At 44.8% G+C, this 26478-nt stretch overlaps 1 protein-coding gene across 2 annotated transcripts in view; it reads left to right on the top strand.

Moving 5' to 3' along the window:
* The window catches only part of LOC104378052 (calcium-activated potassium channel subunit beta-2), a 50997-nt gene extending 36150 nt beyond the window's left edge, over positions 1 to 14847 (top strand). For both annotated transcript variants that reach the window (XM_009984965.2, XM_086618435.1), the window contains 3 exons: positions 5784 to 5954; positions 8456 to 8651; positions 14563 to 14847. In XM_009984965.2, the coding sequence (XP_009983267.2) occupies positions 5784 to 5954; positions 8456 to 8651; positions 14563 to 14847 (652 nt within the window). The remainder of the gene's footprint in view (positions 1 to 5783; positions 5955 to 8455; positions 8652 to 14562) is intronic.
* Positions 14848 to 26478: the final 11631 nt, after the last annotated feature.

Raw genomic sequence — 26478 nt, 5'->3', positions numbered from 1 at the left:
AGGTTTTAAGTCCACAGACAAAGACAGCACTCAGTTGGGAATGAAAGATTTTAAAAATCACTGATGAAAGAACAATTGTCAGTAACGCTCAGGCTCCTCCTTCCAAAATCTTCCTCCTTTGTAGTGAGATTTTCTGGACAGCTTGTCTTGTCAGAACCGGACACATTTCCCTTTCTTTTCTTTTCTTTCCCCCTTCTCTCCCTTGCCTCCTCTCCTTCAGTTCCCCTTGCAGTCACTATTAAATGTAATCACAAAAAATCAGATTCCGGTGAAACAAAAACAGAGGTCAATGTATCTACAGTGCCAATTAGCAAAACACACTCTTCAGTTATTCTAATGAGACATTACTGCTGGCATCTGCTTGGGAAAACGTGCTCATAAGTTCAGGCAGCAAAGCTGCCCTCAGGACACCAAGTTTCTTTGGAGAATTGGCCCATTTGCTGAACTTTTCTGCAAAGGCTGCATAGGCTTTCAGCTCTTCTGATAATCCGATCTCAAATAGATATTTTGAAGCCACAAAGGCCAGCTTGGCAACAGGTTTCCATGGACTTTCGGTTGGAGCTGGTTATCTAACTGCTTCATGTACTTCTGCAATTCTCCTCTTTAATTGAATTTTCCCCAGGCTAGTGTTCTTCTTCGTAAAACACTGTCATGGACAGAGTGGTCCAAGGTTAGTCACTCAGAGGAGATGTCTGTCCATGCATTGGGCTGGCTGGAAGCCATCTGCTCCTGGTTAGCATGGCCTTCAGCTCACACCGTGCCTTTCAGTGGGACTTATTAACTTGGGCTGAGCGCTGTGCTGAACAGGACTCACCAGCCTCTGGTCAGCTTAAAGCCTGGGCAGAGCTCACCCCTGTCTGCCTGCAGAAACAGGGAGGTAGGAAGCAGCATCTTCTGTACTTACACACCAGCCATGGTAATTTCAGGTGCTTTTTCAAGCCTTCAAGTGGGTTTGTTTCCCAGGTGGTCCTGAAAAGCTGTACAGGAGGAATTGTTCATACCCTGAGAGTAGTTAATAAAATGCGAGAGGGAAAGGGAGGAAGAGAAAATGGAAATGGGAAAGTGCTGATCGCAGCCTCAGGACTGCAGAAGAGAGGTGTGAACACAGAGCAAGTGTTGCTGGTGGGAGCAACTCATCCGACAGCGTCTGGCAGCAGTTTTAACACGTGTAAGGTCACCAGCAGCATCACTATATTAAACAGGCAGTGCATTTTAGAGAAATTACTTCCTCTAAATGACCCTTTCCCAGGAATTTTTGTTCGTTAAGCTTCAGACGGGAAGATTGTCAGCTGAGGTAGCAAACTTTTCACCTAACACATGCCATGACTGCTGACTTTTGAGGGGTTGCACCATAAGAATATCCTGTAGAGCAATGGGTCGCTCGCTGTGGATGAATTGCCTTCTCCTGGATGGAAGGTGCCTCTCAGGCATCTGCTTTTGCAGGATCAAGCCCGAAATTTATGTATTTCATTGCTGGTTTAGACATCTGCTCTTCCTCAACTGCCACTTTCTAGGCTTTGGAAACCTAGTCAGGCCTTCATTCTTTCTCATCTGTCAATTATGTTTTCCATAACATTGTAAGCTTGGAAAACCAAAGCACTGGTTTGGTTTGATTTAGTCCGGTTCAGTCCAGTTTGGTGGGGAAGAGGGAAGGGATTGAGTGAAGTCTATTCATATTGATAGGAATCCTTCTATAACCATCACTGAGACTTTTTTGAGAGCTCCAGAGAGATTTGCTGTTGCCATAGCTCTAATAACAAAAATTGATGCAGCTAAATATACCCCGTAAAGAAAAAAGTAAAGAAATTGGCTTCTGATCAGAAAAGTCCCTGAGCATTGGGAATTCTGCAGGTAAGATACAGGAGGTTCTTTGACCCTTGCATTCAAGGATTTCTGATATCAGTAAACACCTCAATGTGAGGTAATTTGACTGACATCTGCATAATAACTGTGATATCAGAGAATTGAATGAGAAATCAAAGTCACTCTGAATAATTCAGGCAGGCAGGTGTTCCCATCTGACAAGCCTCATGACCGCGCAGTGCTGGAGGAGGCGGCGTCTCCCTCAGTGCCACACCATGGTCCATTTGCAAGGGCAGGAATTTGAGGGTAGGTAATTTGTGTGTATTTTCAAAAATATAAAGGAATAGCAGATCCCCGTTTATTCTAGATTTCCAGGGAGGAAACTAGACCCCCTTTGCTGTGCTCTTGGATATACCTATTTTGGAGAAAAACAAGAACTACTGTGCTGGGTCAGAAGAAGCATTATTTTAGCCTCTTCTGCTCTACATGGCAGTGCCCGGTTGCAAGCCCTCAGTATACTGGACCATTCCTAATACGTGCCAATAAACTCATTGTGTCCCTAGAGCTGTGGAGCAGCCCTGCACCAGCAGAGCATAGAGCACATAGGATGCGAGCAGCATGCCTCATCCTTCACATAACTGAGTGCTAAAAGACCACATTCCTCATGATGGCAAAGAAAGGTCTTGGCTACAGCAAAAAGGAGTAACTCTACAGAAGATGCAGAATTTCTTATTAAGGCTAGTAGGCTTAAACTGGCACTGTAATTCTCCTTGGCTGTCTTGTGTTTAAGCTGACTAACGTAACCTGGGCTGCCTAATTTCATCACACAGGTACTCCCTAAGCCTTCCTCTGGAGATCACGTAAGGAGCTGCTGACCACATTGCAGAGGGATACCCACGCTGCTGCTGTGCAGAGATATGGAAAGGGAAATCTCTGATCTGTCTCCAGCAGGCACGGTCATGGCCCAGATTTCCTCTCTGGCAGCTGAGCCTGGGTTGAGCAGCCAGCCCGTATCCTCTGAGCAATTTGGCAAAAGGAACATGGAGATTTAGGAGGGAAGAACTTCAGTTTGGAAACAATCAGGAGAGCAAAGACCTTTTATCCTTGGAGGCTTGCTTTCTATTAAATGTCATTGCACAAGGCAGAGACACCTCATGTTCTGACGGCTGGGACTTCTTTGAAAACAAACAGCCCCCCTCGGTGTCATATTTGGGGAGTTACCACAGGTAATCATAAGCATTAGATGGAGTCACCTAGTGAGTAGTGTCTGGGATGCAGTGATCTGTACTTAAACACACCACAGCAGTTGGCTAATTGTGGCTGTGCAGCCCTGGTATCCCAAATCAGCTGGCTAAGCACAGCACGATTCCAGCTCACCAAGCAGAAAGAGGTCCCTGGGCTGGGCCCAAAGTTACACGTACACAAAATCCCCCCCACAGAGCAGCGCACACGTGTGCAGCCACCGCTGCCGCTCCACCTAAGGAGACGCTGAGGCTGCTCTGTTAGTGGCAAAACATTCTGCACAACATATCATGTCCCCCAAAACTAGGGCTTTCGGGGGTAAAAATGTGAAGTCTGGTAATAGCAGACGTTCCCAGTATCACACAGAACAAATCGGAATCTCCCAGGTGCAGGCACGAGAGGAAGGAGGAGGAGGAGGAGGAGGAGGAGAAGAAGGAGGAGGAGGAGGGTCGTTACTCAGCACGTCTCCTGGGCGGCACCAGGACCAGTGCATCACGCGCTGGCACATGCCACGCCACCGCATGCCTCAGCCTGTGTCACCAGACTGACTCCTTGGCAGGAATTCAGGAGGAAAAAAGCCCTCAGTAAGGTGCACCAGGCTACCACTTTCCTGTTGTTCGGAGCTTTGAATAACAAATATTTGCAAAAGAGCAACCAAAGGACTGCTGCGAGCGTGACCTCCGAGGCAGAGCTTTATTTAGCTTTATTTACCATGGCAGGCGAATTCGGGAGATCCGCCTGGCAAGCGGTCACCGCACACCATCCCCTTTGCCAGTCACCTGCCAGATAGATAGCTTCCACAACATACCCTTCAGTCCATCCTTTTTTACCTCTCACTGCACGTTTCTTGGCTCAAGGCCACATAGGAAGTATTTGTAACCATTGTCAATTAGCTATTTGTTTTCAAATTGTCCATTTGTATCCCTTTTATGTTCTAGCTGCTCTGGTGACATTAGTGAGCGATTGCGCTGTCTCTGTTTTATGTCTACACGCTGACATAAGTTATGCTATGTGATCGGTTAATGTGCTGGAACTGCATGACAATCTCTGCCTTCCTGCCTCCTTCCATCTGGGAGCAATGCAAATCCTAATAGCAGCTCTCAGAGTTAAACACAGTTTGATAAATAATAATAGAAAAGTAACATTAGATTATTACTCTGCGTTACTTCTTTGAAGGCAATTGCATCTGCCAGTTCACAATATATTTTTTTCTCCCAAACACCAGAGAAAAATTTGACAGGGTGAATTACCGTTTCATTTCCGACTAGGAAAACATTGACAAGCTTTAAAGGATGGTTTTAAGGAGAAACCATGGGCATCTAAAGACGTAAATTACCGTTGGATGAAGAAGGGGTTCTTAGGTATGGAAGACTATTGACAGACTACCATCTAAGCAAAATAATGGCTATAAAACCCCACACCATATGTGCTTTTCCTGGCTATGACTCATCACCTAAATACAAATTCAATTCCAGTTTCAGGGCGTTTATGATTAAACCTATTTTCTTGTTTCTACTGTGTTTATGTATGATTCTACATCTGTCTTAACTTTATTTCTTTGTCCCTATCGTGAATGTAAGTTGTATGGTTGGTCTGACATGCAGTGCTTTTCTCCAAGGTTGAGTGAAACTTGGTGGTTTCAGCTTAAATGAGTGGTGGGTTTGCAAGAGCCCAAAGTGGTGTTGATGTTGCTCACCTGCCATTTTGCAGACAGTAGAAGAGGAACTTCTTCCACGTGTACTACTATGTCCATGTTATGGTGGTGCCAGGGCTCAGAGGTGTGCGGTTCACATGCTTCGTGTGCTGCCTGGATGATTCAAAAGAACCGTAACAGAAAACACAGGAGATTTTGACCAACCTCAGGTCTGTAAGTACATTTTAAACCCACAAAGTTTGAGTGTGTTTGAAATGTACTCAAATATTTCCTTCTTCACTATTGTGTCCTCATGACCCATTGAATCATCAAAGGCTCAGAGATGAAAGAAGGGCTTACCGTTAGAAAATGCAAAGGACTCTCTACTAAAGGGGGAATGGTTTGTTGTATCTTCTTTTTTTTAATCCCAGAACAAATGGCTTTGGTGGATAATTTTCTGCAAGAGTTTTCACTGTAATGAGTAACTGGGCTTCCAGAAAGCTATTTTATAAATAAAGTAAATAAGCTCCCAATCAAAAAACTCACGGAAATCAATTGCAAAATCCCCATAGTGTTTCATGAGCTTTGAGTCACTCTCAAGGCGGAAAATTACCCAAACCACTAGCCTGTAGGGAATCAAAAAAGAATGTGGTCCTTTCAGATAATTTTAGTGACGACTTTCTTCAGGCTGTTTTCTACATATGGTAACATAAGACCTGTTACCATATTCAACTGAAGAAAAGACACATCTTATACCTAAACATCTTCTAGTGCCCCAAGTTGGCATTGACAGGTCAAATTCACCTATGGTACAATTCAACTGAGCCAATGAAGTTGTACCAAAGAAGGATTTACTGAGCTGGCACAAGGGTCTAATCTTTATATTTACTATAAGAGTTTTTCAGCTTTTCAGAAATGGCTGTAAGTTATTTTGGAGATGCATAAGTTTCCACCAGTCAGAGTGAATCTGATGAAAAAGGACACCTGAGGACCCTTAAGCTTTTCTCTCCCACGAGATGGGTATGGAGGTGGAACTACCCACCCTGTAGAGGGTTCATTGATTAAATATGAACTTCACATAAAAATGTATTATTTTCAACCTCAGAAATATTTACCAAAAAATCAGGGATCACGATCTACTGGACAAAAGGAAAACAGTCACAGCCCTAAAAGCTGGAGAAGACCGGGCCATACTCCTCGGGCTGGCCATGATGGTGTGCTCTATCATGATGTACTTTCTCCTGGGAATCACTCTGCTTCGGTCTTACATGCAAAGGTAATTTCATGATGGTTACCCTGATCTTACGCTCTCTGCTCCACCTGGCTTCCTGTGGCTTATTCTTTTGATTCTTTTTATTAAAGTTTTATATTTTTATCCTTTGGTCAATCTAGGCTTGATTCTCCACTCCCTTACCCCCCTATAACTGAGGCATAACTACAGTGAAAGTGAGTTGAGGAATACTGGCATAAGTGAGGGAAGAACTAGATCCCTGTTGGAGGAAACCTTGATCTTTGCTTGAGACTTGCCACAGTTTAACACCAGTATAATACCTGTATCAGCTGGTCAGCAGTCTGCTGAACCTTTTAAGCCTCTCAGGGGCTGTTACTGCAAAACTCAAACTCAGGAGAGAACAGCAGAAATATTTAGTAGACTCGAGAAACAACGCGCTTTCAAATGAAGAATGGAAAATTAATTTGGGAAAGAAATCAAGTTGCTTTGTAACATGTCATTTTCCATGTAGATTATTACTTTCATTTTAACGAGTGAAATCCTCCTGAAATACAGTAATTTGCTGAAAGTGAAAGATCATCTGTCATCATTACTGCAGTGCACTTAATTTTTCTAAGACCTTCTCTGGCTTCCTTCTCTGCAACAGAGCTGAAAGTTTGGCCTGTGATTCATTAGCAACATTTGAAACCAGTTTTCAAGCACCAGCCCTATTTAAAATCCAGCCCAGATTGTAATAAGACTGTCAACAATGTTTTTTCTGCCCTCATCAGTGGAGTTAGGAGAATGAAAAATATGTAATTGGGAATCAAAACATTAGTCTGCCATGCCCATAAACACCCTGAAGCAGCAGCCAGTACCTGGCACGTTTTGGCTGATCCACCACAGTTGTCTTCTTTAGGCATGAACAGTAAGTGCCTTCAGCTAACTGGCATGAACATCCTCTATTATACTGGTGCACCTGCAGGAAAATATTCCTTCTTGACCCTGCAATAATAAGGGAAAAGTAGTGATGCCTGAGGATAAACTGTACTGATTTGCAGCGTCTTATTTGGGCGATAAAGATATTTGTCCCTTTTTAAATCCAGGCAAAGTTTAGATTTTGAAAACAGAGATCAAGACCTGTTAAGTATCCAAGGGCATTTGCTTTTCCAAATTGCTCTCCCAGACCTTTCAGGTCAGTTGCAGAGGCTGCTAAGGTCAAAATTGCTCATGTGGAAAGAGAGGATTTATATTACAAACTATGTGAAAAATTGCCAGAAGATATCAAAGCACCTACGAAGTATTAAATATTCCATCTTCACAAGTCTGTTGTGGGTAGGTGTTACTTTATTACCCCCATGCATGAATAAAACAGCAGTCAGAAAGGTGAAATTGAGGAGAAGACAGCCCAGGAGTCTTTGCTGTCACTTCTCTTTGCACAGGCAAATCTCCTTAGGGGTTATTCTCCTTTAGAGATAGCAACACTCCTCCAACAAAATACTGCCTGACAGGGGGAAAAAAGTCCTTTCACTTGATTTCCCCCCAGAAATCATAGAATAATTTAATATAAATGTAAAACAGAATATACAAGCAGAATTCCTGCCAAAGTAAAATACCAAGAGGATTAGTTAGAAATCTTTGATACCACTCACCATGTAAAGCCTTTTGTAGCTTTGGCAAGGGACAAACAGACCCTCAGCTGTTCATGGTGAGGGCAAGACAGCTGCGCTGGGTGGGAGCTGAGGGGCTGAGCAGGGCTAAAGGGGAGCTCTGGGGTGAAACCTTTCCTTGAGCCCTCGAAGGGCTTTACACAAAGCCCTCAGTGTGTGCTTCCCACTGCTCTCATCCCTAAGGAAAATACAGCCGTAGATTTTTAAATACATACAAGAAACTCAAGCGAACGTTGCCAGTGCACACCCAGGCTCAATCATTCCAGTTTTAGCCTCTGGTGAATTGGAAAGAAGCTGAAATCCTGCAGAGCGATTCTATCAGCTGACTTATGGAAAACCAAGCAAGCTGCCACTAGAAAAAACCTTTCCACAGAGGGAGCTGCATGCAGTGCCACTCATGTCTTACTGTGTCTTTATGCATAACAATATACATACCTTGGTAATGCAAAGTTGCCCTCCCAGCCTCCACTTTAAGCTGAACTGGACTTCATGGTTAACCATCGTATCTTGGTCCAGCGTGTCCCATCATGCAGCACCATGTGTTCTGTGCTCTCCCCAGGCAGGCCGCTCAGTTTTCTTCTCTGATTTCTCCTCTAATTCCCTTTGGTTTCAAATACACCTTCTCCAGACTAAAAGTTCCAGTTCCCTTTTCATCTATACATAGACATAAGTGAATTGGGTATTTTTGTGCCCAAAGCACAAACTTTGGGTACCACAGAATAACACACTGTCTGTGATGCGTGATGTGAGAAAGTCCAGCCTTTGCTCAAAGCCCTGCAACATGTACCATCTCCTACAAGATGTCCTTTGGTGTATCCCTGACAGAAAGCCTGAGCTGCATTTAATGCTTATTGCCCATTCTTGCCATGCTCTAACGTCTCTTTTTTTCCTACTTAGTGTCTGGACAGAAGAGGCTCAGTGCTCGCTTCTCAATGCATCCATCACAGAAACCTTCAACTGCTCATTTAGCTGTGGCCCAGACTGCTGGAAAATCTCTCAGTATCCCTGCCTCCAGGTGTATGTTAATCTCACCTCTTCTGGCCAGAAGCTTCTACTCTACCACACTGAGGAGACAATGAAAATTAATTCTGAGGTAAGAGCACAGAATGAAATTTCTTCCTAAATGGGTTTCTGGAAGGCTCTCACCTTGTTACATCCATTCCTCACTTTAAAGCAATATAGGGTTTCCAGTGCTCCTGCTTCCATGGTAAATGTGGAGTAGAGAAAACAGAAATCAGTGCACAAACTGAGTTCAAATCTCTGGAGGGAGCAGTTTCCCACCTCTGTCCTGTGCAGGGAACACAGCCTGTCCCACACGGGACGGTGGCCCCGGGGGCTGGAGCCTCCCTCGTCCTTTGGTGGTGCAAGCAGTGCTCCAAAGGCACAGGCTAGCACTGAGCACTTGTCACATTGATATTCTCATGGAGCTGCAGACAAGCCACTTCCCACTCGGGCATGGCTTTGCATGATAGCGAACATCCCCAGCCATGTGCACGGAGCATCCGCAGCAGTGAGAATAGAAATGGCCTTATTACGGCAGGGCCAGGCAAGGTGCTGGGGAGAGACGAGAGCCCCATGTCGAACAGCAGACGCGTCTCCGTCTCGATCTCTGGTGACAAACTCTGCACCCCGAGCCTCTCTGCTGAGGGCAGCTGTGCTGCTGGGGCCAAGGCACAGCACTTACCCCTGCGGATGGTGCAAAGATGCTGAAAGTTTACTGAGCAGGGACCATCAAGATAAAAGCAGCAGCATAAAAATAAAAAGCCTTGCTTTTAGGCACGCATAAGCTAAGGAGTTGGCCCATCTTTCTTGCACAACATTCCTAATTCCAGACATTGAACTGAAAAAATGAATGCAGAATCTGCAGAAGAATTCCTCTCCCTGCTTCAGCAAGTACAAAATCCAGTATAACTCCATCCAGGTGGGACGGAGACAGCTCCTGTCTGGAGGCTATAATGAAGGCAGCAGATGCAGAGAAGACATCTCCTCTCCTGCCCACAGCCACAGCTGTGCAGCTGACGCAGTGCTGTGCACTGCGCCGGGCAAGCGACCACCTCTTCGCAGGTGGCTGTTTGCTGCCAACAGGGTCGGACCAAGAAATGTCCCTCTCCCCATCTCCCCTTCACTGCATCTGCAGCGCCTGGGTACCTAAGACCTCAAGCTGCAGCGAGCCGGGACGCAGCTAAGTCATTAGACTTGCAAGTACCAGATTTGCATTAACTACTTAGTTATCCAAGGTCACTGAACCCCAAACTACGGGCGCTCAGCAAAGCGCAGCCGGTAGCAGCAGAGCCTCGGATCAGGCTGCTGACAACGTAACCTATTGTGTTTCTATTTATGGCGGCGGCTCAGTAGACCAAATTACTTCTGCATATTAAGATGAAGCGATATTAAAATCAGTCAAAGCACAGAGTGGTTGCACCGGGCCAGTTATTCTCCTGGATAATTAGCTCCTGTGGCTGAGGGACAAAGTCCTCTGGATTTGAAGTGTGAAATGGAGAAGAGTGCCCCGTCTTCCCCTCTGGTTCTGGGCAGAAAGGAGGTACTCGCCGTTCGTGATGCCTGCAGCAGGACAGACCCTGCTTTCTGCTGGGGCAGAAGCAAAATCCACTGGCGCTTATGCTGCAGTTTGATTAAAACAGATCAGATTGCTCTCTGTGCTCCACTGGATTCAAATAAATCAAGAGATTCAGCATAAATGTCCACATTCTGTTATCGATGATTTTTGCTTGCTGAAATGGACTTTGAAATTCTCCCAGATGCTGCCCCCTCTTAATTTAATGTGGGCACAGTTAATGCTTCTCCTGCCCAAGGTTGTTTTACAGGTTAAGCTCTGCTCTCGGGAGGATTCCTAGGTTTTCCTGACACGCTGCTGGCTGTGTGACCTGAATCCAAACATGGTTCTGAATGGAAGTTTGCAATGTCTATAAAACACCCAGCTTCTTGTGCCTGGCTGGCATCAGCAGAGGCTCCAAGCTCAGATCAGCACAACCCATCTCAGCTGCCTGCATGGGCACTCCCTCTCCCCGGACCGAGTGGGATGTGTAGCGGGATGAGCAGCCCCAAGCATGGCCACTTTTGTGAAGCTCCAGCTGGGTGCTAGCTGCCTCTCTCCATCCGCCTGCCCAGATCTGCCTTTCCTGCCTTTCTCGTTGCCAAACAACAAAAAAAGCCGTCCCTGGTTCACTGAGCCCTGATATTACTCTCCGAGGCCGACACCAGTGGCCTTCAAAAGGGCAGCATCCCCCCGCCAACCCCTCTGCCTCACCCAGCACCGCCGCGCACGCGGAGCAGCATCTATAGCCCGTCTCTCTTCTATCACCGCCAGCTAGTGCGGATGCCGCGAAACGCACTTTGATTTTAAATAATTGTTAATCTAGGAGGCTCGCTGCCTAAGCTGGCTCTCGGCACACCAGGTGCGGCGGGGCGTAGGTGCCGTTTGTACTGGGGCCTGCAGTGCGCTGCTGCCCGTCTGCGGTGGGGATCAGTGGGAAGTGAGCAGATACCAGTTGAGCTGCTCGAGTCTTTCCCAGGAAAGCACAGGGATTTTTCACAGCTTTTCATCACTCTCGCCATGCATACTTTATCTCTAGCCTTTAGGACAAGCCCAGCCCCTTGTCAATACTACAACCGTAGCAGCTTAAATGCTCTGGCGGCTGCACTTTCCTTCCTCAGCTGGCAGAGGCTGTAACAGCCTCTGCGAGAGGTAAATCAATCAGTGTCCTCTCATGCCCAGACCACGGAGCCAGGCTGTCATGCTAAGTAAGGGCTGCAGTAGTTAAAGCAGTTCTAGAGGCCCCATTTCAATCTTATACTATACCATTTGGATTCTTTTTGTGTCATTGAAGCTACTGCTAATTTATACACATGCTCCGTAAGTGAGATAACAAGCAGACTTTACTCACCGTTATGCGAGCTTTAACTGCCAGACTCAGAAATTATGGGGCATCTCATGGTTTCCCATTGAATGTCTAATGTACCTATTAGCCAAAGAGGAGTTTGTCTGGTGCAGGGGTAGCAGCGATGTTTGCCTGCAGTTCCCAGCAGACCCATTTCTAGGTGGGGGCTGGAGAATTCAGTCTTCAGGAATCAATCATACAATCATGGAATCACAGAATGGTTTGGGTTGGAAGCCACCTTAAAGATCAAATTCCACCCCCCTTGCCATGGGCAGGAAAACCTTCCCCTATACCAGATTGCTCAAAGCCTCATCCAGCCTGGCCTTGAACACTTCCAGAGATGGGGCATCCACAACTTCTCTGGACAACCTCTTCCAGTGCCTCACCACCCTCAGAGTGAAGAATTTCTTCCTTATATCCAATCTAAATCTCCCCTCTTTCCATTTAGAGCCATTGTCCCTTGTTCTATCACTACACATCCTTGTAAAAAGTCCCTCTTCAGCTTTCTTGTAGGTCCCCTTTAGTTACTGGAAGACTGCTAGAAGGTCTTGCTGGAGCCTTCTTTTCTCCAGGCTGAACCACTCCAACTCTCTCAGCCTGTCTTCAAAGGAGAGGTGCTCCAACCCTTTGATCATCTTTGTGGCCCTTCTCTGGAACAATATCAGGCATTATCAGGCCAACGTGCCAAGGAGCTCCTCAAAGCTGAGGCCAAGATTCCTCCAGGAGCTCAGGAGAACTGGAAGAAGGCAGTTAGCACATGGAGCAAAGGGCATCCATGTCTTGGAGAGTGCATGGGAAACCATATCCTGGAGAGAGAAATGGTTTCAGCACAAGGAGCCTGGCTGAAGGCAAAGTAAATCAACCTCCCTTGCACAACTGCATTTCACAGCTCTACCAGACTCTCTTGACATGGGCAGCCCAACCAGCCCAACACAGCTTGTGGCTCTGTGCCATCAGGTGTAGGAGGCAACAGCTCAAGTTCTGCTTCAGCATCAGGTCTCCTTTGAAAATGCTTGGAAAATACTCAGACTTGCAGGAAGTCAGACCTCCTGCCACTGCACTCGTGGGAGATTTCTGCAGACTTTGAGTCCAGGAATCTGTCATCATTTGGGCTTTTACACGCCTGCTGTTTTCTGTCAAGGGGAAAGGGCTGGACTTTGGCAAGAGTGGCCAAGTCCTCATTTAATCTCCTCCCTCAGGATATTTCATGGGACTTCAAGAAACAAAAATGCATAGCACTAAAGTTGTAAGGGAAAAAAAAATCTGAGCTGGAAATACTGCTGTTACGACAGTGATAGAACTTAATTTAGTAAAAGAAAATGAGGTACGCTTCACTGAGAAATTTTCCCTACTTATTAGATTATGATCTATTAAAGAGTCACAGGCACTGGAAGAGGTCTTCTGGCTTTGGACATTTAAGACAAAGCCGGGCAGAGTGCAAGAGAATATCCTGGAGGAAACAGACCTGCACCAGCAGGAAGATGGATGAGATATCACTGCTCTGATATTTCCCATCTCTAATTTCTAGAGCTCTATGAAATATTCATAATGGCAGTGCTGCCATGCTCTACCCTTAATGCTCCAGTCTGCTAAAGCCAGACAATCTTTCTGCCACGCTTCAAGTCATGGTCTGGGGTAATAAACTTGCCAATGAATCAATCAAATCCTGTTATGAGGTTAATCCTTTGATCATTACTAGGACTAGAGATTTGTCACAGTACATTACAAAAAAGTCACAGCACAGTTATCAAAAAGAATGGAGGGACATTTATAAAGTATATACATTAAAACAAAAAATAAAAGTCATGGGTCACATTATTTTAATTGAAATGTCTTTTTTATTTTGCAAAACTCTATTTCTCTCATTAAATAATCTGGAGCTACTTTAGGTGCTCACCCAGGACAAACAGGTTCAGTAGCACAGGCAGGGAGCATGGTGGGACCTACGATCACCCCATAACTGCGAGGGAGCGGTGACTTGCTGGGTCCTCCCATGCACATTCAGCAAGAAGTTAAGCAGCAGATTTCTACCCCTCCTGAAGCAGTTCTTGCCTAAGTAGGGAATTTAATAAAAATCCTGTGCACGTGTAGAAAACCTTCAGGTGTGGAGAGGCATAAGTGTCTAAAAGAGAGGAGGGAGTGAGGGGGCCTAGGATGGTCCCATCGATTCTTTTCCAGACCAGCAGCAGCAACAGCAAACTCAGGTGTTTCTGCTCTAGGTCAAAATCCAGATGTGGCCTCAGTCTTGGTGTGTCTGTCCACCACCTCACCTGCCCACACTAGATCTTTCCAGGGAATAGTCAGCACAGCCCAGGGCCACTGTCCTGCGTGTTTCATGAAGTATCTTCAAGGCACGGACTCCATAAGCTAGTTTTTTAATTCACTTGCCTTTAGTGTTCTTTGGAAATGCTAGGTTGAAACTGCATTGGATAGAGCCACTCCCAAATCTTTTCTTTGTAACTGAGACTGAAATTCAAGCAGCATCTTCAGAGAGGAAAAGCTGTTGGATTTATGCTGAGGTCAAGAGCAAAAACAAGCTAGAGGTTGAATGAAAGTCTTCTGGGTTGTCAGTAGGAAAACTGCACTTTCTCTTAGACTATTTGTCCCAAATCAAGGCATTACTCCCACGGGAAAATTTGTATAAAGGTCTCTCGTCAGTCTTCTCCTCTGTGAATGAACTCCTGTGCCCACTGTGATCCCTTTGATCCAGTCCAAGTGAGATCTAAACTACCAGATTTGTATTTACAAAGAGTCAATTACCCATCTAACTGCGAGCATACGCAGGCCACTTAAAATGAAGAGGTACTTCATCAGTTCCATTTTTGCATGTGTAAATTAGCAGTAATAATATATTCACCTATCTCACGAGGCCGCTGTGCAGATTAAAGCATTAATGTTTGTACAGCATTTGGAGTTTGTCCAATGGGAAATTCTGTAGATGTGCAAAATATTGAGTTTTGTCTGTGATAAATTTATTATTAGCTTAATGGTATTCCACTTTTATTATGAAAAGCATAATCATCTTGAGATTTTCCTGGTTGTCACCTGAAATAGACATTGTATCTGGTTTGGAGATGTATTTTTCTCCTTCTAATTTCTTCTCAGTGTTCGTACATACCCAAGTGCGGCAAGAATTATGAGGAATCCATGTCGCTTGTGAACGTCGTGATGGAAAACTTCAGAAAGTACCAACGCTTCTCCTGCTTCTACGACCCCGAAGGTGTTCAGAAGAATGTGATATTAACCAAACTGTACAGCTCCAACGTGCTGTTCCACTCCCTCTTCTGGCCCACCTGCATGATGATCGGCGGGGTCGTCATCGTCGCAATGGTAAAGCTGACTCAATACCTTTCCCTCCTCTGTGAAAGAATCCAAAGGATCAATAGATAAAAATGAAAACTTCTCTAAGATTCAATTACAGTGAAAATACTGTTTTCTCATTCTTCACCAAAGAACCTTAAGTTTGTAATGTGCAAGTCTGTTATAAGTTCCTGACTATATTCTTATAAGTAGAGCAATAATGCAAAAGCTGTTCTATATGCAAACATGATGTCATCGTTATGCAGACAACTGAAAAAAATTACTGTTTTGTGTTGACCGTCTATATGATCTTGTTTTATGCTGAGACTAGTACTTCTTTCTTTTCTACGGCCAAAATAGGGCTCAGCGTGACCATTTGCCAAGCTTAGTCAATTGACATTTTCAATGTAAAGGATTCTGGGGAAAATTCACTGCTGGACAAAGGGCAGCCAACCACTTGCACATCACTGAGGTCTTACATCTGACTCGGTCCATTCAATGGATTTGTGGCTTTCCTTTTTGATAAAGTTCTTTTACAGTAAGATGGCACAAAAGGGATGCATTTTGAGGCCAGGATAAGCATATAGTATTTTCAGCCTCAGTAGGACTCAGTGATGCTTTGTGTTTGCTCCCCCAGTTCAGAAGTCAATCTTGCCCTATGGTGTTTAAGGTCTTTTCGGAAACACTTTGGAGTTTTGTTTTATTTAGTGCTATAATTTCCTTCTGTTTTATCAACATCATCTTTGTCACTTGCAGAAGTTGTAGCCAAAAAAAAAAAAAAAAATCACCTTGTTCCATTTTCTACTCCAGTCTGAGCCCTATTGATGGAGATGGGACCAGAACTCCTTATGTAAAGGTTTATTACTCATTTGTCTTGTATTTGCTACCATATCACTGTAAAGGAAAAAAAATAACACAATCTGCTATTTTTTCATTTTTTACTTCCAACAATTTTAGATTTTTTTACTTGATATATATACAGATATATATATAAAGAAAAAGCTATATTATATCTAGTTGTGTATTGAAACTTGATTATGGGGTTTTTTTCTTTGTTTTTACCCACTGGAAAGTGAACAGTATAACTCATGTATTTATAACCCTAATCCTTGGATAATATCGTAACATGGGGGAGCAGCACTGCAGGATCTTATCCAATATTCATGACGTTGTTTCAGTCAAAGGTCTCTGTTGCTGTGACATCGGAATTGACAAAAATCTCATCCAATTCTGTGGCTCTGTTAACTGAATTGTTACATAATCATCACAATACATCTGAAAACCTCCCCTGACCTTAACGCAGTATGCAGTGCTGGCTGACGTGAATTATGATTTGAAAGGCCCCAGTGCAATGCTTTATTGGAAAAACTAAAATTCTAAGATGATGTCCTATTTGTCAAATATTTACTGTAAGGATTCTGCCAGCATAATTTCATGCACACTATAGTCACGATTTCTGCATAATTTATTTTTATTCCCCTGTAGAAAGCATTCCTTCTTATGTTTTAAAGACAACCCTCACAGTTTCTCACTTTGCACCCAGCCTGAAGGACAAACGCAAGGCAGCTCCTGTGAGCACTCTGTGAACTCGCTATCCAATAGCTCAAAGAAACCATTTACAGGCCTATTCAAATGAAGAAATTACCTTTTTTCTCCCCTCAAAAAGACTGCAAGCAAGTATTCTGCCTGGTTCATCTATAGATAAGTACCTTTCTGCAATGTAGCATTAAAAATTTCAAGATGTTACAAAACTTTACAAGTCATGCAAGTGTAACGTGAGCTGTAAAAAAAAAAAAAAAGTTCTCAGCAGTGAAAATGAACCTGCAATCTTGTAATCAGTAGTATAATTTTCCTTAAGTAAATAAATTCCTGGAGGGTGGGGGGATGGGGGGATAATCAGGGCTCCAAAAATATGTAATAAAAATATTAAATTAAATCTTCCAGATTTCAATATCTTCTGCCTTCAGATCTGGCTTGTTTCATCAGACTTTTCTTTGTAACTCATATTACCAAGAAATGAGGAGTGCTGATGCAATGGGGAATTCGTAAAGGTTTATTTGCAAAAATGTGGGTTTGATCTATCGGTGGGATTTGCAGAAGCCACCAGCAGTAGATCTGAGCACCCTCAGCATCAGTGAGACTGGAGTCACAAAGTATTTGGTGGACCGACAGCAACCTTTATTCGACCACCTGTCTGCCAGCAGAAAGTGCGACTCACCTCCAGTGCCAGCGTGGATGGCAGAGACAGAAAGAGGGGGCCCTCTGCTCCCAGCCCCATGGCACCCCACCTCTCCACTGTGTGGGCGCAGGTACCACCATGCCAAGACATGAGGATTCGTCTGCTGGTGCCCACAAAGCAAGGATCTCCAGGCTGCAGATGCTCATCATTATTACAAACGCAAAGGCAGCTCCCAGGGTGCATCTTCATCCTTCACAAAGTTGTCTTCCCTTCAAGCAGAGGTCTGATCTGTGGCTGGAGTTGCCGTCCTCATGGATGTCCTTCATCCAGCTCTGCAGCATCAGCTCCATCACCGATGCTGAAGGAAGGTCCATGCTGCTGATTGTGAGTTACTAATCAGAAACGGTGCAAGGCGTCACTAGCACAGAGCTGTGGAGGCTTTTCTGCACCATTGCTGACACAGACATTGGCTGTTTACATGACAATTTACGTGGCTGGAGATAAGGTAGCTCTTCAGTTGCAGGTGTGACATTTTCAGCCCCTGTATTTGTGTGGTTTGGTTCTGGCGACAGGAAAGCTGATCGTTCCTGACGTTTGACATCAAACGCTGCTTTCAACATGTTGCACCATAAACATTTCACCAGCGCTCCTGCGGGTGAAACGTCTTGATGCTGTTGCAGTCTATAATCATTTTGTTGACATTAACGGAGAGATCTGTGGGCTGGCAAAACAACATGAGTAAATGGATGGAGCGAGGTAAAACAATAATTTTAACGGGAATTATCGGTCTGATGGCTGGCACAGTTAACCCCCTACTGAAGCGTTAACACTGCAAATGTGATTTTTGACAACTCCTGCTGCCCCAAAGAGAGATGGTGTTTCAGTGGGGATGTTAGCCTGTGCCATTTCTTTCTCTACCTTCATTTTAATATCACATTTATGCCCTGCAAAAGGGACTAATGTTCCTGTAGGCCGCTCAAATGAGAAATACATGGTAGTGAAATTCAGCGTTCAGGCAAATCTACCCTGTTTCTGAGACTGGTCCTGACTGCCCGGTGCAAACATTTCACCTCTTGATGTCCCAGCTGGGCATTTGGGACAGCAGGGAACAACCAGTGCTGCAAACCCCCTGAATGGAAAAGTGCAATGTGAAAATGGCAGTGCATTATTCAAAAGCATTATGAGTCTATGAGAGCACCCTTGTGGGATTTAAAGCATGCATAAGTATTCCAGGTGCCAAATTCACATGGCCTTTTAATAGTTGTTATTTTCTTAATTAGATTATTTATGTCAGGTCTTATTTCTATTCTGGAACATCTAAATCTGAAGTGTGAACATCCCTGCTGTAATACTCTGAAACTTGGCACCTTGCAGCAGACTCACTAAATGTCACCAGCTAGGACAAAGGAGAGCTTATTTTGGCTTAGCTTTTCTGATTGAGGAGACATCACTTTATCTCACCAAACGTACCCAGGCTGCAAGTGGGAGCACAAGTGTACTCAACTCCAGTGGGAGCTTGAGGTGAACACAGAAAGGAGAGAGGGCTCAGGGAACACAAGAGCTTGCACATCTCAAGAAGACAAATGCAGTGATTTCAAACTTTAGGGACAAAAAGGGAATGAAGCCCCAAAGCAAGGCAGAGGATGCTGTTGGCTTTGCATCCTTGTCTCCAGCCTCATCACCAGCCACAGAAGAAAAGTTCAATGGAAAGAGATGCTGAGAAAGAGCTGGCTTGCGTAAGCCTGGTCCAAGCAGACTCCTGCACCTGTTTTGACTACAAAAGCTGTGATCTTGTAGCAATACAACTGTACTAGCATAACCTTGAGAGGGAATGGCAATTTCAGGGTAAAAGCATCTTAAAAATCAGTCAGCTCATTTCCTTTCTCATACAGTCCTGCCCTTATTAAAACAGCTGCAGCCATTAAAGTGGATTGAACCAGTATTTGCAGTAATACAACTTTTTGCATGGGCTCAGAATCTGAGAAGCACCAGCTTTCCATTAGCCACTGTATTGCTCATCATCTATCAAAGATTTGGGAAAAACCCCTCACTTTTCTGCTCCACTGAACACTTGGCTCTTTCAGAAAGAAACCAGCACGGTTTGTGGCGTACCCAAACATCTCACAACTGTATACAAACTTTGCTGAATTGTTTTTGTTGTGCAGGAAAAAGTGAAAAGCAAAGGTGAATATCAATTATTTTGTTTCAGTGTTTTGAAAACAAGATGTTCCTGTTTTTCAGTTTGAACTGATGTTACCTTTTAAAAGCCAGGGGAGGAGGGTGGCCTTAAGTTTTTTGTTGGGAAAGCTTGAAAAATAAATATAATTGTTCCTTTGACGTGAAACAAAACTATTAGCAATTACCTAGTTCACCAAATATTTCAAACCTTTTGGGTTTTTTGAGGCTGATCAGAACAGATCTCCTTCCTTCCATTTTTCTCAACCATCAGGTAAGTGCAGAACCAGTCACGCAGACATGACCACTAGCAGCCCCGGCCAGGCTCGGCTGATCGTCGTCTCGGAGAATATCACTGATTATTGTTATGAGTAAAGTGCCTACCTCAAAAGCTACTAAATTAGGTGACACCAGGAAGGAGGAAAGGAGCATTTATCCATTATCATTACCTGTGCAGGACAGCGACCGCCAAGTGTCAGCTCCTCCTCCCGGGTGCAGATGCCCTCACAAAGATGCTGCTGCTCCACGGAGTCATTCATGTGCACATACTCCATGCACTTCAAACCAAACTAGCTTGCTTTATTTGTTGTTGGGTTTTTTAGTTTTATTTTTTGGTTGGCTGGTTTTTTTAACCCAAAATGGAGCAGTCAGGCCATGAGATTTAATCATATGAGCTGTTGCAAATTAGGGAGGATCTCACAGGCAGAGCCCATGGCCAATACACCTGGGTGGGTTTTAGCCCGAGGAGCACAACCAGCACAGCACTTGGCCCGTTATGAGCTGGCTGTCCCAAACTGTGTCCTCTCATGTATTTTGAGAAATTGCAGTGAACCAGGAGGGGTGGATGCCTCTCACGTTGCCCAGCAAGGCCACGCTGTCTCTGGCCACGTGCCGGTCCCCAACAAGCCATTTTTCAGCCTACACCTGTGGCTGCTGAATGTAAAACAAACCTCATTTCACACAAAGGACTTTTTTGTCCTTCAGAAATGATCTGGGGAGGGAAAAAAAAAAAAGAGAAATGCTGCCAGGTGAATTCACACCAGGCTTTTAAATGAATCAAATTTCTCCAACCACTGAAAAATGTGTAATATTAGCAGAACCTTCCATACAAACCTGTCTACTTTTTATAGTTCTCCATTTTCATACAGGGAGCAGGTAGGTGAGTATATATTTTTAACTGAACTACATTTATTCAGGTGATAATTTAGCCTATTTCATTGCCTAGTGATTTTATTATAATATAGAGGGTAAGAGATGCTCATTCTAAAATGCTCTGCAAACTCTATACATCCAGCAATACGTAAAGCATGGCAGTTTCCAGGCAGAAGAACAGCAAATGCCTCATAAAAAAGATAAGCAGAGATGAGGAATCAGCTTTATCATCCAGAGCACAGAAAAGGTTTGTTTATTTTGGAAGTTTGAGAAAAACAGGTAAGAAGTAGAAGCATCTACAGGAGGGGTCAGGCAGGTCAGATTCATGGGAGCAAACACATTCACCCCCTCTGGTACAGCACAGTAGGATCAGCCCCTGCTATAAGTTGCAAAAAAGAAAAAAAAATTATGGCTATTTTTTTTTCAGGAGTGTCCTCCATTTCTAAAACGTTTTAGGGAAATGTTAGAAAACTGCTGAAACACTGTTTTTACCATTCAGTTCACCCCAAACTAGACTCATTTTTAAATATATCACTTTTTATAGATAATTTTGTTTCAAACGTTATATTAATTCGATTTAGAGAAAAATACACAAAATTTGAACCTGAAATGGAGTGATCTGCCACTACCCCAACTGAGCTCTTTATATTGACCCAACTGATTTTTTTTTCAAGCTTTTCAGTTTACAGAAAATTTTGAAGATTTTAATTTTGTATCCCATACACAGAATAGGAAAAAACACCTAAATGTTGTGGAATTAAAACCATGCTTCCCATGCAACTCAAGCTAAACTGTTCAAGAAAAGAAAGTCTCCTAAGGCAGAATTTCTAATATATCATGTGATAATATATATCAAGATGGGAGGTTTCCTCATCTCTCTCCCTAGTCTCCAACCTGGCTGTTCTTTTGGGTAACTGCAATTACTGTTCTGTGTTCAATTATAAAAGCACTTATAAATACCCAGCCACCTGCACACTTAACTCCAGATCACAAGCAAAGGATCAATTGTGCCAGAGGCTGCCAGGCAGCTCCAGACCCAAAATCAAGCGAGCAAGAAGGAAGAGCACTTTGAAACCCTTCACGTGGAAAGCACTTACTGTTTTAATCACTGTGCACATAAGCTCCGTTATATTCATCACAGATTAAGCAGGAAGCAAAGTGATGACTAAGCAGCAACACCTTAATCACTCCCCTTACAAGCAAGAGTTCAAAGCCATTAATACAGTGAGACAGCTGAACAATACAATGGGAGTTTGCTAAAACTGCAGAAGGCTGCAAAACCCAACACAGAGGGAGTCCTGGTGTAAATAGCTGCCACTTTCTCTGCACCACTTCACCATCTGCTTAAAGACAGGTGGGAAAGCAAGTCAGTACCAGCAGCAGCACATTTCTCACCGCCGGCCGCTCTCTTCTGTCCCCAGCATGTGCCAGCTCCCATCCCAGCATGGAGGAGTTGCTGGGACTCAGCCTCCAAGTATTAGACATCATCTCCCACCCAACAGCAGAACACGGGCCAGGCAATCTGTCCGAGAGAGTGCTGCGTTGTAGCATGTAAACTGCCACCAGCAAGCCCCATCCAGTGTTTCTATTACACAACCTCCAAGAAAGGGTGGGAAAGCAGGCAGGGAAGAAGACAAATACCAAACATGAATACAAGAGATGTTCTGCTTTGCTCAGGAGAAACAAGGATCATCTGCATCCACTCGGGGGTTTCCCAGGACACGAGCTGTTCAGGGGCCTCACTGCATGGGCAGCAATGGGTGCTGCAGTCCGACTAGCCGGGACACACCAGACACACAGTCATCGGTCTGGCTACCACTGCCTCTCCTGCCAACAGACCTGTCCCTGGAGGTATGCCCAAAGGCGAGTCCAAGGCCACAGAACTCTCGTGCAGGTGGCATGCCCTGTTTGGAAATAACATCCAGGATTTCATTTCATGGGCGCAATGCATGGCTCTTCACAAATGTCTGCTTCCCAAGGAGCAGCTGCTTATTAGTCCCACTCAATCAGATGCTAAAAGTTTTGAGTATTCGGTATCAAAACCAAAAAATTAAGAAAAATTTACAAGGAAAAAGAATGTCCAATCTGGACATCTGACCTCCATCCACTGAGATCAGCAGCCAAACCTCCACCAATTTCCAACAAATCAGATCTCAAGAGCAGCCCAACAAGTGAATCAATGTGGAAAGCAAGTACTTTCTCCAGCAGTGAAGCTGTCCAAACTTGTGCTCTCTGTAGGTGCTCACCTCTCACATTCGCTCATACCGGGCCTGGGACAGCATCATTAACTTACCAGCAACCTCTGTGTCAAAGGGGTTTGTGTCACACAAACCTCAAAAAAAAGTTGCAATGGAAAAATTTCCACTATGACTCTACCAAACTGAAGGGTCCACCTTCTCCAGAGTTGCTGGTGATTTTTTTCCTCCTCTGTTTATGAAAGACAAGAATTTGAAGACAGGCCTCCTCCTGCAGACACATGGGATCAGCTACCTTCAAGACACAGCGCTTTACTGAGCACTGAGATATTCAGCTGCTTTGAGGCTGAATATTCAACTGCTCAGGTCCCCTCATGGTACATCCCTATGGTGATCACCAGAGGCACCATGATAAACCAGCAGACCTGGGTCCCACTAGTTGGGCAGAGGGTGAGGAGGGACTGCAAATGCTGCAAAACCCACCTGGAGGGCAGCAGAAACACTGGGGTCTGGGGACACCAGCACTGAGTGGCATCGGGGAAAGGACATCCCAACAGGTGGTACGCAAGTGTCCTGAGTACAGGGCTTGTTGAACAAACAGGAGCTGAGTCAGAAGCTGTAATGGGTTTGGCTGTGAGTGGAGAATTTCATCAATCTCATTTAAAAAAACCTAATTTTCTCCTAATACTCCACCACACTCCATTTTTCGCTCTTAACTCCAACTGTCCTATGAAGGATGCTGGGCAGAGCTATCCAGGAGGCTTTCCTCATGCTAAGGAGCGCCAAAATTAGAACTGGCATTAGAGGGAATTCAGATCCTCTCCTGTCAAAACCAGGTCTTTACATGATATCTCCAACCAGTGGGTTAGTCCTGAGACAGGAGCCAGGAGTGAGGGATTGCAGCCCATGTCGTGGAGGGGCAAAAGGGAGCCTGGGCAGCTTTGAGTGTCCCTGCCTTGATAGCAAGTGGTGCCTCCTCCTAAACCCCCATAGGTCTGCATGCAGGAATTTGGGAGACACTCACTGCTCCCGATTTTCTGGTATCTTGCCATTAGCTCTGTGCTGCTGAGCAATCACCTTAAAGAAGAAAAACCTCTGCAGTCCCAGGTTTCTACTGCCATCTCTGGCAGTCCTTCATCTCAAATCAATAACATTCTGTAAATAGTAAATTAATGATCTAGGAAATTTATTATCCCCTCCCATCCTTTCTGGCCTCTCTCCAGGTGATGACTTGGCCATGTTGGTCAACACATGCAGGAAGGCAGGAAAAGCAAAGCCAAAATGCCATCCATTTCCCAGCATCAGATCCAGGTAAACCGAAACAGCACCAACCCAAATTAAGACACTTGGGAAAGGAAGTCTTGGTGTCACCAGCTCTTTGACTTTGGTGCTGGCCATCACCATCAGCAGCTTGCTATGGACCCATGACCACAAATGACTCAAGGGTCGCCCAAAGGAAGTGTGAGGAAGAAGCACCCAGGGCCCTCTCATGCGGTCACTGGCCTCTAACCCTTCTACAGGGCTGAACCACACCCCCAGTAGCTACAGCCCAGCTACCCCATGCCTGAGATCACCCTCAAAGCTCTCACACCAAGAGCAGGACAGGAGGTGCAAGTCCAACCTGGGTGTGCCATCAGGCACCTGGCACTAAGTCCTGAACAGCCGTTTCATTTCCTCTGCATCTGTGATGCAGGCATCTCAGTGGTAATCTTTATCCCTGACACACAGGGGTTTGCAGGAGCTGCCTAGAGCATGGTAATGCTATAACCATTATCCCAGGCTCACAAGCCATCCCACCCACTGTAGGGGCTGTGCATGCACATCCATGGGTGGGCTTGTCGTCCTCTCTGTTATGTGACTGATAATCGTTCCCTCTTGTCACCTCAGCTGTTTAACAAGCTAGCCCGACAATTACTTCCAGCTTTGGATAAAAATCTCCTGCCTCAACGCTGTTAAGTTATGTAGAACAAGATTACAATTACATCCTAAAAAAAACCACCCAACAACCCAAATCTACACTTAAAAGAACATCATTCAGGTTTGAAAAACAAGCACTCCAAAGTTACAGAATGCCAGATACAGAGCTGCCTGAATGGCCTCCATGCAGCGCCGCTTGTATATACGCATCATGATACAGGCTCTAACTATACAGTGATATACCATTTTCCACAGGACCCTGGCCCTGCCCCAGAAGAAAGAAGTTTAGTTAATAAGTCATTCTTCAACATCTTTTTTAACCTCTGTTGTTCAGTGTGTGCCCTCAATGCCTTATTGCCCTGCTGTCAAATGCTGCTCTGCCAGCAGAACACTTCAACTCCTTCTCCAGGCCACAAAGCAGCTCCAGAGACAGTCACCACCCCCGAGCAGCCCAGCCCTGAGATGGGCACCAGCAGACACTCAGATTAAGCTGGTTTTCTGCAGCAGAGTATCATGCAAAGGCAGCTACAAGGCTCTGGTACTCAGGTTAGGGTCAGAGCAAGGGTGGAAGAGGGAGACGTGTGATGTTATTCAGAGGACACTGCTATGATGCCTGTGAGAGTGGTGAGGATTAAGTTGGGGGAGGCTGATGGAGAGCCTTTCTTTTCCCAAAATCCTGCAGATCCTTTTCCTGCTCAACTCTGCCAAGCATCAGTGAAACTGCCAGGCTGGAGCAATGAAACACTGGGCTCTGCCCTGAGCAGGGTGAAGCCCAAGCAGGTCAGTTCCCTGCCATGAACAGCTTGAAGGAAACATTTTGACAGCTCCAGATGGATCATTTTCAGACATTTCTGACCCTGGGAAGCAAGCTCGCTTTACCTTTAGTTTTTAACTCCATGGTGCTAAAACTCTAGGACAGCGCTGCAGGACAGAAGCCCCCATCAGCTCCCTTCGGTGCTCTGCACCAGGGTTGAATTTACCCCTTGGCTTGGATGGCTGCTGCCAGCCAAGCAGCAAGTCACCAAACCCTCACCACACCCCGCAGTCAAAAGGGTCATCAGTGAAGGGCTGGTCCCCACCACTGCACCCCAGAAAGCTCTGCTGGCTTGTTCTGAGGCAGAACAGATAGACAAGAATGAGACCATCAAATAGACTTTTTCTGAAACCCCAATCTCTGTCCATTCCCCAAATAAAATAAAACTCTATTGATACAGAGACTTTACAGCCACCAGAGACCATGTTCCTCCAGTTCATCCCGGCCTTACCTGTGTGGCAGGCCAAAGATCAGGGTCTTCATGCATGTGAAAATGGGGAACTGGTCAAAACCAGATTTCAGCCCCACAGATAAACTGAGTCCTATTCCTCTCACAGAGGATTCTTCCCAGAAAACCCCCACAATAAGCCATGAGCATCCACTTGGATTTATCATCAGTTGTCAACTGGCAGCAGCCATGGTGCACATCAAGTTCTAGCAAAGCATGATGAAACATGATGAAGCAAAGCAACAATCAGGAAGAAGTGAAGCAAAACTAATTGACTTACCTGGATTGTTTCAAAAGTTTTTTTCTCCCTGGTGACTACTGCTTCATAGACAGTGGAGACAGTGTAACAGATCCTTTTCTCACTGGTCCTTGTTTTCAGTGTCTTTGCTTTTTTTTAAAAAAAAAACATTTGGTTTGAATCTGGCAGAGTTCCTGCTAAGTGTCTCCAGGGTATCTCCAGCATATGAAATATGAAGAACTAATACAATCGCAGAGCGTAACACGTTTGCACTGCGTGGTACCTCATGTTTCTTGGGAAGCAAATAAGCATATGCAAGTTGCAAAACATTAAGCTTTTTGAACTGAAAGAAATAATGAATTACATTTACCTTCTCAATGTTACACAGTTCTATGGAAGATGAGACAGTCTAGCAGCACACTAAGACGGGAACTGTGTAGCAGTTCAAGACTTTTCTGTGCATCCTCCTGATGGTGGGTTTCAAGCTGTGCCTGAGCCTCATCTTCCATACATAACTACGATTGGGCTTGGGGTGCCTCAGAAACACAAGTCCTGCTGCTGTCTTCATGGCTCAGGGGCTGTTGCAAAGAGAAAGCAGCAGAA

This window comes from Tauraco erythrolophus, chromosome 11 (genome assembly GCF_009769465.1).
Source record: "Tauraco erythrolophus isolate bTauEry1 chromosome 11, bTauEry1.pri, whole genome shotgun sequence".
Classification (NCBI taxonomy): domain Eukaryota; kingdom Metazoa; phylum Chordata; class Aves; order Musophagiformes; family Musophagidae; genus Tauraco; species Tauraco erythrolophus.
This window is presented reverse-complemented; position numbering and strand designations above follow the sequence as displayed.